Source organism: Solea senegalensis, linkage group LG8, assembly GCF_019176455.1.
Source record: "Solea senegalensis isolate Sse05_10M linkage group LG8, IFAPA_SoseM_1, whole genome shotgun sequence".
NCBI lineage: Eukaryota > Metazoa > Chordata > Actinopteri > Pleuronectiformes > Soleidae > Solea > Solea senegalensis.
In genome coordinates, this window is record NC_058028.1 from 24,227,151 (window position 1) to 24,241,855 (window position 14,705).

Sequence of the window (14,705 nt, forward strand, 5' to 3'; positions counted from 1 at the left end):
ATACATATATATATATATATATATATATATATATATATATATATATATATATATATATATATATATATGTATATATACACACACACATATATATACATATATAAATATATATATATATATATATTTTGGTTTTTCATAACAGTTCATGAAGTGACATAGAGGAGGGAGGAGAACCCTAGTGTGTTAACATTTGGTGGCGACATTTTTTCACATGTTAAATCCACTGCACTGAGGTGGACGACTTTTTGCAAGCAACTGTATACAATGTCATCTGCTTTTGTTTAGTCTGATGCTTTATGCAAGCTGCGGTGTACTGTACTCTAAACTGCACATTAGATTCGGGTGATAATAAAATATTAACATACATAATACCACCGTTTATGAAAATAGCCACATTTACGTTACCATTACCATCATAGAAAAAAAACTGCTGCCCAGTGTGCATATATTGAGGACCCTGCATCATGTTAAATGTGCCTGTACCTTTAAATAGGTGGCCTTTTGAGAAGTTAGTTGTAGAATTCAGGAAATGAAGAGAGTGAGAGAGTTGTTGTTAAGACGCAGCTGCAGAGAAGTGGGTGCATGTGTGCTTCATTTGCCAGAGCAGAGAGACGTCTGTGCATGGTTCACCACGAACAATGAAGTTAACAGTGACCCGATCACAGCCCTGATGTGCCCTGAAAGTCGTCACGCAACATCGGATCTGGGCTTCCCCACCCGTTATTCAAACACAAACTGACATCATGACTCTGCTGCCAGCATGTTTGTTTCAGCATGAGTGAGAGAAAACGGAGGAGCCTGAGTGATTCAAAGCTCTACTCATGCTACCAGAAAAAAATACTGCAGTCAGTAAGGGGCTAAGGATGCATATAAATAAAATATAAAGCAAATGTGTCCTTGTAGTGGGAAATAACACTTACTCTTACTCCTTGTTTCAGGACACAGAGCACAGAATTCTCAGCAGTTCACTGTGGTTTAGTCACATCGCCTTTTGACACAAGACCAGACACTAGTCGTAAAAGTGCATCCAAAGTTGTTCACCTTTAACTCAGTATGTGCACAGCACAGCTTATACATATTTAGTCTAAACATCATCAGCAGGTCCACTGCAATCTGAGCAAGGCTCAGAAAACCTGATTTACAGTCGTCTCTACTCAAGGCCATATTGGTCTCCCAGCAGGCACCTTCTGTTCTCCACACAGATAACGTTGTGACGCAAGAGCACCAACAATAAAGCTATGTAACTTTTCTCATGTGCCCCAGAGCCATCGCTGACCTGCCTCTGAGTGCACGGTCGCCTGCACTGTTTGTTGTTGTCACTGATGAGGTAAACGAAGCTAAGCTAAGGTAACACCAGCGACTTTCCTGCTATGTTTCAGAGGCAGAAGGCTGGAGAGGATATGGTGAACTTGCATATGAAGTGATCTGATCCCAAAGAGAACCGCAGCACCTGATGTGTCGCATTTACGGTGAACAAAGTCAATAAAAGCTGGAATTGTTGCCAAACTGTTGAAAGTGAGTCATAAATGCATGCACTCATTCAACCCTTGATACTACGAAGCAAATAAAACATCGATTTAATCATTCAAAAACATTGTATTTTATTGTTTGAAAATACACTTGTTCTTTGCCTTGTGCTTTTTTTGTTTGCTATTCTGACCATGGGTGGGGCTTAAGGAAGCTGCCTGCTGATTGGCTACTGAGTTTTGGAGTGACAGCTCAATGGACCGGAGGTCGTCACAGGTGTGGAACTCGTCCCCCAAGTTTTCCCTGTCAACAGCCGACAAAATAATTCTAAGTAGTCTGACGTTTATAATCTGACAAAAGTCAGATACTTTATATATATTATATATACATATGTATATATAAATTATAAGTTCCAGATGGAAAGATCAAGTGTATTTTCAAACAATAAAATATATTAATAGTTTGTATATTTTGTATTTTTGAATGATTAAATCGATATTTTATTTGCTTCTTAAAAAGTCTAGTTTGAAAATATTGACAAAATTCTAATTCCATAATGAAACAGCTTTGACTGAGACAAAGACAAAATTATATGTTTATTATTATTATTATGTTTGATGTTACTGTTTAATGTAATCGACTTGGGTACTCCACTAAACCCTATGGAGTCACTTTATAATTAGTCACAGTAATATCAGTATAATGCAGCAAAATGTGGAGAAAGTTTCAAAAAACTGACCAACCCTACTACATAATGTATAGAAAAATCCCCAGTGTATACGACGCACTGACTATGCATTTATCAAATAATAATAATCGTCTTGACCGAGTCAAGCATGTAGAGGAATGAGCAGTTGAAGTTGTTGTGTATGTAAACATTACAGCAGTAGTGTGTCTGCATTCATGAGTGTGTTTGACCCGTTGAGTGCCCGACGGGGACTGCAGCTGTAATTAGCCCATCTGTTTGAGAGTGATAATGAAGCAAATGACACTCCTCCCTCCTCTCCCGCACTCTCTGTGCCCATTATGCATTAAGGATTTAATTAGAGGGACTGGTTTGGGCACATGGAAAAACAGTCTCCGAGACACTGGAGAGCATAAACACATCAATGTTTTCCACCAGCTGTGACAAGGCAACGCAGCCTCCGACAGCAGGGAGAGTCTGCTGCGTGACTGTGATGGACTTTGTCGGCCACATGTTGAAGCAGTTTCCTCATCTTCTTATAGTATTACATTCTCTGGCAAGTTTGAGAGGTCCACCAAACTTTCAAAACGCTGAGACATTCAACATGTGTCTCCTGCCACAGTCGTGAGACGCCACGTTTTTATAGAGAAAGACAGAAACAGTGTTCGGACACCACAGAGGACCTGCAGCACCTTTGGTGTGGCTTGTTTCCTATTTTGTTTTCTGTGTATTCAGAACGAGAGGAAGTTGAAAATTGCACTTGCACACACCTCAGCGACAACAGCTGACAAGCAAAAGCAAGTATGTTCTGCTCCTGCATGAGAGGAAATGCTCCTTCCTGCCAGCAGGTGGTAACAGTCTGTATTTGTCTTTGAAAAACGGAAGGAGACTGGAAGACCATTTGTCACTCAGTCCTCACTGCCGATGACCATGTCCTTGTCTAAAAATGGTTTGTGTCCTCATGTTTGAAAGTCATTTGCTTGCTTCGCCATTTTCGTGTCTCTTCTCGTCTTCTGAGTGGCTGGAGCCAGGCAACCAATCACAGGGAGCTCTCTCACTGATGAAGACTGCAGATTCAACATGCTGAATGAGGCGTAAGGGCGTCAACGGGGCTCCTGTCAAAGCCGAAAAGGACCAACGGTGCCACACACACACACACACACTGCCCCATTGAGGGCTATGGACGGTAAATGAAAGCCCAACAGTTTACAAATCCAGGATTAACGCAGACTCAGTCAGTGAGCCGCCCAAAGTCATCTGTTCTGCCTTAGAGCTGTAGTAGGCAGGGTCACTATGGAGAAGTTGATTTTTCTGCTTGGACAGAGACATGCACTTCAAATGTGGCAGACCCCAGGCAAACCCTCTCCATCTCTGAAATGCTCTGCTCATACTGGCACGCGATTCATTGTGTTTTCTCTTTTTTGTTTTGTTTTGGGGGGTTTTAAGGCTGCAGCATAGGTACATTTAACTAGTGTCAAAGGGATGTATGCAAACATGCAGCTGCAGAGTACAACAGCCAACGCTCTCTCTCTCTCTCTCGAGAATACAATCATGGCTTGAAAAGTTTAAGAATTCAATGAATTTGTGGAGTTTAGACAGCAAAAGTCAAATGCAGTTTGTTTCAAACTACACGGCTCAGTCTCAGAATATTGTGGCTGCTCAAAATAAAATTCAAATCTTTGGCATGCCTTTTAGCACACACGGCACCAGTGCCAGAACTTTATCTAATAAAGCAGAGCAGAGACAATGCACCTCCATTTTATCCACATCTGTGTTCATAAATGTGGCTTACATCTATGTTGTGACCACATTTGTTGATTATGTCTGGACCCACAAATCCTACCGAGTCACTTGCAGTTACAGTGTAGACAGTCAGCTTGAAAAAAAAACAACATCTGATTTGCCTGCACAAAAAAAATGATTGTGCAGTTCATGCTTGTCGTCTCACCTGTGGCCATGATGAGTCCGGGCGCAGAGTCCTTGGATAAAATGGGCATCCTCCTCAGCTGGATGTTGAACAGCTGGCTCCAGCGCTGGGCCAGGTGAAGAGAGCAACCTTTACTGAGCTGAAGGAGAGAGAGAGACAGGCAGATGGTGTTCTTTAGTTGTTTATTTGAGCCGTCTGCATTTCAGATTAACCTCTCAGCAACATCTTCTTACGACAGAGGAGGTTAAGTGAACTTTCAGCAAAGACTCAAAAGTACTTCTATCTTTATTATTAGTAGTGTGTATCAACAGCCTCCTCCTCTTCTTCTTCTCCTTCCAATCATTAATTAAAAATCAATTTTTACCGTAATGAACCGACAACACTTCTAGAATATTGCTGTCTGCCATTTACTTTGAACCACTTTTGTGTTTCCATTGTGAATAATATACTGTATCTCAACTCATACGGTTCTCTGTACCTGACAGTCCACAGTTCCTCCCAGGCTGTCGGCAGCAGGCGGCTGCAGCAGCTCCCAGGTCCCTCCCTTGTCGAAGGTGATGACGGATCGCATGTTGTTCTCGCTGACCGAGCCGTTGATGAGCGTGGCGATGAAGACGCCCCGAAGCCCCTCCACGCGATGCAGGTCTGCAAACGGCTCATTTGCAAAGTACCTGAAACACAGAGGAGAGAGATAATGGTCAAACTAAGGGACGGCTTAGAGTCTCTGTCACTATGATCAACAACTGTTCACTTTGTTGTTGTTTGAGCGCAAAGCCTTAGTTTCATGCTGTTTTATATCATAAGGAATATTTTGTTTATGTTGTGAGCTCATCATTGAAGTGGTTCAGTGTCTCGCCCAAGGACACTTAGACTGGCAACGTTTACAAAAAAAATAAATAAAACAAGAAACAATGATCCATCGCCATGATAGTAGATGAGATAAGATACGATGCCTTTGTTGTCATTGTGTGTTACACAAAACATAAACAACAGAGAGGCTCATTTGTATTGGCAGGACCTGAGCACCTGAGCCAACATTGCTGTTCAAAAACATCTTAACGTAACATCTTCCTGAAGGTAATAAATCCTATTCTGATTATAAAATATGTATACAGGGTCCTTTGTGCATATCTTGTGCACTGACAGGAGGCAAATAGAGGACGGAGCAAGATTTAAAGGAACAATGGGGAGGACGTATTTGGCGTTACTGATAAATAATTGCATAATAACCTTTCAGTAATCCCAGGGCAGTTCTACGACAACTGCTCTGCATACAGGTGCCTCTGGTAGAAAGAGCCCTAACAGCAACTGCACTTCCTGACACTAACATGTGTCAAGATGGGTGGAGCCTTTCAGAAATAAAGACATTCCCTCAGGTCACCTGTCACGTATGAAACATGTGTTTGATCAAGCCCGGTCCTGCCGACTACTGCTTTCATGCGATCAAGAATGAGTGATGGGCAACTGTTTGAAATTATCGATATAAAAAAAAACGGTAGAAGGATAATCTTTTAAGAAAAATGAAATCATTTTTTTTTTCAAACACAACGTCTGAGTGAGGCTTCACACTCTGGAAAGTGTTCAATAACAATAAGAGCAGAGCGGAAAGCCTTCTGTATTTGAACAGCAACATGTTGTGTCATAATGAAAAACAAACAAGAGCGAGGAAGAACAAGCTGCGGGGGAATAATGAACATGATCTTACAGAGAATTACAGATGATGACATTACGTGGAATGTGCAATGTAGTAAAGCTGACAGAATTATTAACGACTCTTCTCATCCACCGAACGGTGAAGATGAATTTTTATCCTCAGGGAGACGTTTCAGGTCAACAATGGGGAATAGAAAATTCTACAATAGTCCTTTGTCACGAGCGTCAATATGATAAACAGAAGGGTCCAGTGCAGTGTAGAACATGGTGATGCTGCTGACTTTCCTGAACAATAGCTTAATATGACATTATTTTTTGTGTTGTATATGCTGAGTCAGCATACAACGGTATTAATATTGTGCAACATACTACTTTTTCTATTTAGTTTAGTTTCAGGTTTATTCTTTTACATGGCTTTGACTTTCTTATATTTCTTTCTCTGTTATTGTAGGTTTATTAGTATCAGGGGCTGGAACTTTCTGTTGGATCAATTCAGATTGGGTGCCTTGAACCGGTGACCCTTCAGTTACAAGCCCAATTCCTTCCCACTAGGCTATGGTCTAAATTTCCCCAAAGTAAAGGTGTTGCTGATATTGTGTGCTGGGAACTTTTACTGTGAAAGGACATCAACATAAAGTAATTCTATCTTTGTCAAGAAAACAAAATCTGTTCTGAGTGTAAGGTTAGACGTTTGTTAAACCATGACAAATAAACGCCACATATTTGATTAACTGCTGGCTAAATAAGGGAACAAAATAGTTCCTTACACTATTAATAATAAAATACCAGTCAGCAGAACAACACGTCTCTGATTACAATTCTATGGAGGATGCTGAATTAGACATGATCAGTAGTTGGCAGTATGGTAACACGGCTGATTTTTGACTCAACCCTGACGTGTCAGGTTTCAGCTCTCCTCTGCGATGGACTAAATGACATGAAAAACATTAGCTGAGAAACATTAAGTGAGTTACAGAGTCGTTGGACAGACGTGGATTGAAAGGAGAAGACTGGTAGTTTTAAGCCAAGGCTTGTATGCAGTATAATTTATGGTAGACGTCTGTGGTTTTTCAATTGGAGACCTCTCAGGGAGTGAGACAGAGGAGAAGAGGGGGCTCTGTGCCCGTGTGTGGATCAGTGAGTTTATATAGTGCAAGTACAAATTCATACCTCAGCAATAACTTTAGCATTATTTACATTAAATATGTCTGAGGTGACACACTGGATACACTGAGAGGCAGATGTCACCATGCAGCGGCTTAATATAATTACAGTTCATTGTCTGTAATTAGAGTTTTATCATGTAATTATTTAGCTGTTTATATCTACATGTATTTATACACAGTGTTAAGAGGATTGAAGAGCAAACACAGCGTTGTACTTAAGTGACTCCCTCAAAAAAAGTTGATTATTTCAGATGAAATAAGTTAAATAGATTATATAAAGTGTGAACAGTTGAATATATGTATTCAACATCTGTACGAGTGTAAAAAACAATAGATTTTGGTGTGTCATTTAGGGGAGGGTCTTGCTTCACTTCATCTTACACCACCATGTTTCTAGAGCAGCCCGAGACGATAAAGCGGAGTTTCGGGTTTTCAAGTAGTTTGCTTACCGTGCAAACAAAGAACCATGCACAAGCACATACACGCACTCATGCGAACACACAGAGACAGAGTCCACTGCTCAACCAGCTGGGGAGGTTCAGGGACAATGTATACTGTAAAAAAAAAAAGTTTTGGTTTATTAATGGACTACGGTGGAGCTAACTGGACTACGGCTACTGCTACAGCTTACATAATGAATACCAAATATCATTTCCAGTCACGTTGGCGATGTAGGAAGAGGAAATGTGTAACTTAAGGTTTAGTTTGTCCTGCACATGCATAAGAATTCTTATTAGATAAAGATTTACACAAATCAACTCAAGTAAACCTCCTCACTTCATATTGGGTTCACACTGAATGCTTGTGCACTAGACGATCTGCTGTTCGCTCAGGGAGCACGTCTCATGTTTTATACAGGGTTTGCATTTGAAAGTCAGAAAATCTACCGTTGAACACACTAAATACTTCTCAGTATTTTTTACTGGACATATTTCACCATAAAGCTTTGTTGAAAGAATGGAATCGGGGATCTGAAAGCCAAGAGTGCTCTCACTGTGAAACAGGAACAGAATGTCTTCAAATTGTGGTGAAAGATCATTTTTGCACTGCTCATGAGACGCGAGTGGTTTGCATAAAAAACAGGATTCTATTTCCAAAAAGACACGTGTCGCATATCTCATCAGTCAACGTGTGATTAAAAGAAAAGCGAGAGACATTCTGTGACCCAGCCTCACGTCAACCAGTAGAAGCCTGTCTTCAGGAGCATGGCTGTAAACTACCTTCCATTATACTGTGAAATAACAAAAACACATCGATTACTTCAAAGTATCCAAATTGAAAATGAGTGATTAGTGTTGCTAAAGTGCGGCGAGACTAAGTTACCAACTGGATCCTTCTCTCTGAAAACACACGCATAGAAAACTCATCCAGTAAAAACTGGATGGAGGGTGTGCCATGTTGACAATGAGGTATTAATACTGTTACTCAAATAACATGAAGCAATGAACCCGTAAAGTACGTGTGAGGACAGTGGCTGATTCAGTGTCCTTGGCAAAGATTTCGTTTTTTAAAGCCGTCCGTGCATCTTTGATAGGATCTTAGTGATAATAATTCTCTGAGTCTTTTGTGTCCAACAAGCCTAGCAGGTCTGACAGTGTGTGTGTGTAGGTGTGTGTGTGTGTGTGTGTGTGGTTGCACCTGATGAGTGTGTTGCTGCCAGAGCCTTCAGGACTGTAATAGAGCACATTCTCCAGCGACAGAGAGAAGGAAAGGCCTTGTGTGTCTGAGATGTAGAGGTGTGTGACGTTGTTTAGGTGATTGACACACACAAACACCTGGTCCTCAGATGCATCTGCTATGTAGTATTCCTGTTGAAGAGAGAGAGAGACAGACAGAGAGAGCGGGAGACAGTGGGTGACATACTGAGGTCAGTGACCTACTGTCTGGTTAGACTGAGGACAGAATACATAAGTAGACACATTGTGAAAAGACTCTACGTCTGTTATACTGTTGACAGTAGTGTGGCTGGTTTTTCCATAAAAATAAGAAAGTCGTAATTTATTTTCTACCACATTATTCCACCAGTCTGCTCATTTCAAGCAATCCACACTTTACATGACGTTACAAAAAAAACATTATTGTGGAAGTCCTACTAAACCCGGACTTCTGAAATGAATGTAAACATGTTAGACTGACTGAACTAAATCTAATTTCTCAACATCAGACTAGAACAACCAGCGAATGCAATTGGGAGTCAAATTATTACTGCATGTGTAGCTTTAGTCTGACCAGAGACGGACTCAAGCTGGGCTAGAGGTTCTGCACATGCTCCACGGGTTCAATCCCCCCACTAACACCCAGAGGCCAGTACGTTTGTTAGACTGTATATATATATACATATATATACATATATATATATATATACATATATATATATACATATATATATATGTATAAATAGATATAGATATAGATATATATATATATATAGGTAACTGGAGTTGCTTTAATTAACTAAAGGAAGCTAAAGTTGTATAGTGATGTGATGTAAATCTTCTGTATGACTCTAAGATAACGCAGCACCTGGGACAACGGCCTTGTCCAGGAGAACTGTTTGAGCTTAAATGCATAAAGTGATGTGACTGGTCAGTGCTTGCTCAATTTCTGCAAGCAACAGTGAAGCAACACTTGACGCCATCCCATTCAAAGTAAATGAGAAGTGTTTCATTTGACACCTCCACCGCAATCGTGCGAGTCAGCCTTAAAGTCTATATTTAACTGCCCTTTACAAAGATGCACACACACACACACAGAGAAAAACAATACCTTGCTCGTGTGGTTAGACCTAAGCACAGGTCAAATTAAGGTATAATAATTTGTTTTGCAGCAACCTTTTTTTATTACCTCACAGCTTCAAAATCATGTTGATGGCTCAGTGACTTGTTACAGGGAGCTTCAGTCATTTTGACTCTAAGCCTTTGGTATAAACAGGGTGCAGCATAATGTCATTCAGCGACTTAAACTGTCAGAATCAGGTCCAGCCGTTTCACGAGTAATGCTGAACAACAGTGAGTTAAGAAAAAGACTTGGAAGTCATCAAACGTCTGCTTCGATTGTGGCGTACTTCCTTCAGTGACAGCACATTCAGCAAAAACTTGCATGGTGGTGCTTCACTGACATTATTGCAGGAGAGGAGACCTCCACCTGTCCATTCGTCTGCACCCAAATGTACCGAGTTCTTGATACACGGCCCAATTTGAACACGTGGTGCGTCCATAAATTCTTTACTTATGAATCATTACTCTTCATGTCGAAGGAGACTCACTGTGATTGGATGGCGGGTCATAAACTGGGCAGCTTTCATCGGCTGGCGGTTGTAGGAGACCCAGAGCTGAACAGATGACGACTCATGGCTGCCAAGCAGTTTCTGGAGAGTAAAAGGACACAGAGAGCAGCACTGTTCATTCAACTGCTCATCACTCTGTCAAACCATTAAACATCCTGGAGGCAGGAAATATGGTAACATGCCGTGAAATTCTGCTGCATCAGCTCCAACTTGGAATCAATATCCGCACTGACAAACAGGTTTTTGAGTTACGGAGGAACACATTGTGATGTTTTTTTGGGGGGAAAGACAACTTCAAGTCCCGTCTAATTTAGTTGAACACTTAAAAACATCAATGTTGTGTCAAATGTTTGATTGACAAGTATTTACTTCCTTTTAGTTATTTATTTTTAGTGTCTTGGGCTCATAATGAACACCTTTTTTGTATAACTAGAGAAATCACTGAGGTAAAATGATCACAGAATAAAAACAGGGATAAAGTCCATCTCATATACAGAATAAAAAGCTTATTTGCACGTGAAATCCATCCATCCATCATCTTCTACCACTTTATCCCACAGTGGGTGCTGTGCCAGTCTCCGCTGACCCTGGACAGTTTGCCAGTCCATCACAGGGACACATATAGAGACAGACAACCATGCACTCACAATCTCACACCTACAGGGACAAATTTACCTAATCCTAATCCCCATATTGCATGTTTTTGGACTGCGGGAGGAAACCAGAGAAAACCCACACCCACACGCACACACACACACACACACACACGGGTCTTCTTGCTGCAAAGGCAAACGTGCTAACCACTACACCAACCGTGTGGCCCACATGTGACAGGTAATTCCACCAAAGATTTACATCAAGATCAGCTTTTCTCATACGTGTATTTTTAATAATGAAAACATGCACTCTGATTTTTCAGCTCCTTTAATGTAAAAAAGGTCTGGTTTCTTTGCTCCATATTATAAAGAAGTCATTGTAGGTGGGGCATGTAAAGCCCATATTTAAACCAAACAGTAGTTTTAGGGTTTAAATGTGTTGTCTTGTGGAGATTGATATGTTCAAAGTTTGGATGTTTCAAGCATTACTGCTCGAAATGGGCTTTGAATGGAACAGACAACGTACACGTCAGATCTTAAACTGAAGGGTGTGCATCGTCTCCCACAGAGTGAGAAAACACTCGCAGTGTCAGAGAAAACACTCAGATGATGAATGATACCCGAGATTGTTTTTCCTCCACAGCCTTTATTGCCTACAAAGAAAACCATTGCATTCAAAGGGGTGTGCACTTTACTGACATCATGTTCCATGATTTCTGGGTCATGAAGGTTCAAATGTCAACATTTCTTTTATTGCTCCTGGAAATATCACAAGAATCTTGGAATTTTAACCTGAAAGATAATATTGGTTATTGTTTTCAATCAAGTTGATGATAATGTTGAATATCTGATTAATTTTATTATCCTTGATGGCAAATCCTTAAATATTTCAAGTTACTAATCTAATCTTCTTCCTTACCACATGAAATTAATTATATTATCAAATCAGTGGATCTATTGGATGACAAAATATTTATTAAAACTGTAAACATGTAACATCCTGTTTATGGTCTCTTTTTATATAATTTCTGTTTTGGACTCCTTAATTCATATTATGCTTGTTGTTTACCCTATTTTCCTGAATACTACTTTTCTTCAATACCTGATTATTCATAATTTTCCTTATGCAATAATGATGTTCATCCATTTTTTGATAGGTGCCATGATGTTTGACCCATTTTATCATCTGTGAACGATCAAAAAAAGACATTTCCATAAAAACAAAGTTCAAATGTTGAAGATTATCTCTCTAATCTGAGATTTTAAGCCCAGAACAGACATTGAAAGTGGAATTTAAAGAGGGTAAAAAAAGAGCAATCAATTACTTGTCCAGTGATCCAGCCTCAGCTTTCCAACTGTAAACTGTGACTGTGTAAACTGCATTAAAACGGAACATGTCACACACTTTAGTCCAGGATCCTCTAATCTATTGTTAAAGCCATGAATGAAGGTGGTTGCTCTTCTCTCTGTGATTACTCCAGCCTTGAGGCTCCACTTCTGCACTTCTATTTACACCTACTCTATTAGTCAGTTTACATACTCTCCTCCACTCTTTGTATAAATATATTACAGAGAGTGGAGCACATCTATTATTTACTCTGATCCACTGTTCAACAGCCTCTCGAGAGGAAGAGGTGGCAGAAAAGACATAGAGGAATGAAGACACAGGGAGGATCGGGGACAATTCAGAGAACGGAATTCAACGAGGAAAGCGGCACATGGACAATTCTCTTGATTCATGACAATAGAAATAGAATATAATGATGAGCCTTTCAGTGTCAGTGTGCCTGAGACCCTGAGTTGAGATTTCAAAGCATTACTCTAATTAAAACAAGCTTTTCATATTAAGATGTAACTTCTTAACAGGTTTTGAACTGTAATCACCCTTTGGGTGTCAAAGATTGTGTGCTGCAGCACTTATTATTATGGATAGTACGCTATCAGATGTGTTACACACCGAGTGAGAACCAGGAGAGGTGAGCTAAGGTTAACTTCAAATGACCAAGAAGTTGAAACTGTTAGCTTAGCTACATCTAGAGTGAAATAAAACAGGATTCAGGTGAAAACATTGACTATATTGCAGTATATTCGGGTAAGGATGAGTTATTTGGCACCTTTGCACACACACACTAATGAGTGACAGTGATTATGACCTCTGCATTTAACCCATCCTTATTACACACAAACCAGAAATCCAAAGGAGGATTACTCTGGGATACCTAAGTCCTTGACTCACCCAGGGATTTGAACAGACAACCCTCCGGTTACAAGCCCAAGTTGTATGATATATGATACGTTTTAAAAAATGTTGTTATTTGTTTGGTTTTACTTTGTAGTACACACATAATAATAATAATTGACTTTTCCTTATCTATCTCATCTAGCTAACTTCCTGTTTTACTTTGTAGGTTTCCTGTCCTTTATTCCAGATTAACCACACTTCACCTTCCGTCACTATTGTGTTTCTATTGCTAACCCTGCAGCTCATCAGCATCTGCACATTCTCCTGTGTCCTCTACAAGTGTATGACTTTGCCCGTGCATGACTTTATGTTTGTGACTTTACGAGCTGCTGTGGAGATTGATCACCTGAAATAAAGTGCTGGAGCACGACCAGGTAAATTCAGTGCTGCAGGCTCAACTTCGAAGGTTCCTGGACTTTCCCTATGAGCGAGTTCTTTCTGAGGGGGTAAAATATTAAGCCAAATAAAATGAATAAGGACTTTACCAGGAACTGTGCACAGTCAAAACACACACAGTTCTTGATAAAGTCCTTATTTCCAGGGGGAAGAATATGAATCAATTGAAGATTCATATTCTGCACTACTGTTGGACAGTTACGTTATTCTAAGTTCTAAAATTGAATTTGTTTGTTACACTTAGAAATAAGTAAATAAAGTTCTTTAAGATAAAAAAAAATAACAAAATCTTCAACGTAAAGTTAATGAAAGGCATATTACAACAATCAGCAGCTTACATTTCAACAAGGTGAGGCTGCCGTTTATAGAAAAGGTAAAAAAAGAAAACAAGTGTACTTGAGGCCTGCAGTAAGGCGTCCTGTGTGTCCCTTGAAAAGATTTGTGTTCCTTCTATAGTGCCCGAGCATCCTCAGACAAAGCATTTCAGCCTTTTCCATTCACTCTATTGATTTATCCAGCGTGGCAGCCACATCGACCGTGTGGTGTGAAAGCAAAACAGCAACTATTCCCGAGACAAATGGAAGGAATGGAAAGAGGGACAAATGGAGGTATGGTACGTAAAGAAAAGTATATATAGAATGATGAAAGGTCAAAAACACAATCATTTGAATTGTGCATATAATACAAGTCAGTGTGGAAGGAACCAGTACTTTTCTTTCAGAAATTCAGTCAGGGTTTTCAGATCAGATCAGATGGGAGTAAAAGGGAAAAGTTAGACAGGAGGATGTTTTTGATGTAGTTACACGTGTAAGTGACATGGCGATGATAAATGACTCCAATTGAAGCGCAGATTGCAATCCAGAGGCAACTGTGATAAATGGTTGTTACACTGTGCTCATGATCACTCAAACTCATCCTCTCTACACTATCAAATCCCTGAACTGAGATGTGGGTCTTGGGCTTGAAGCCGGTGCATGTGGCAAACAGACACAATTGTAATCATTTTGAATGGATTGCAGATATAATACAGAGTTCCAGTTGCTGATATTATCCTATCCTGGCATTTATCAGTCCAAATCAAAACACAGTCCCATTTGCAGGGATAGCAGGAGTAACGTTACTGCTGACTGAGCAAACAACTGCCTGCTGCAATTATACAAACTGTAGTGAATAGCGAGTGTGTGCAGAGATGCTTGAACACCCTGGGGCAAGTAAAAGAGACTTTTATGAGATTCCTTTAGATCCTGAAAGACAACATTTATTATGTTGTCCAATAAAAATACTTGA

At 40.0% G+C, this 14,705-nt stretch overlaps 1 protein-coding gene across 1 annotated transcript in view; it reads right to left on the reverse strand.

The window, feature by feature from the left end:
- The window catches only part of sorl1 (sortilin-related receptor, L(DLR class) A repeats containing), an 80,585-nt gene that overhangs the window by 31,110 nt on the left and 34,770 nt on the right, over nt 1-14,705 (reverse strand). The window contains exons 7-10 of the mRNA XM_044032263.1: nt 10,164-10,265; nt 8,537-8,706; nt 4,558-4,750; nt 4,101-4,218 (exon numbers count right to left, since the gene is read on the reverse strand). Coding sequence (XP_043888198.1) covers nt 4,101-4,218; nt 4,558-4,750; nt 8,537-8,706; nt 10,164-10,265 — 583 coding nt within the window. The remainder of the gene's footprint in view (nt 1-4,100; nt 4,219-4,557; nt 4,751-8,536; nt 8,707-10,163; nt 10,266-14,705) is intronic.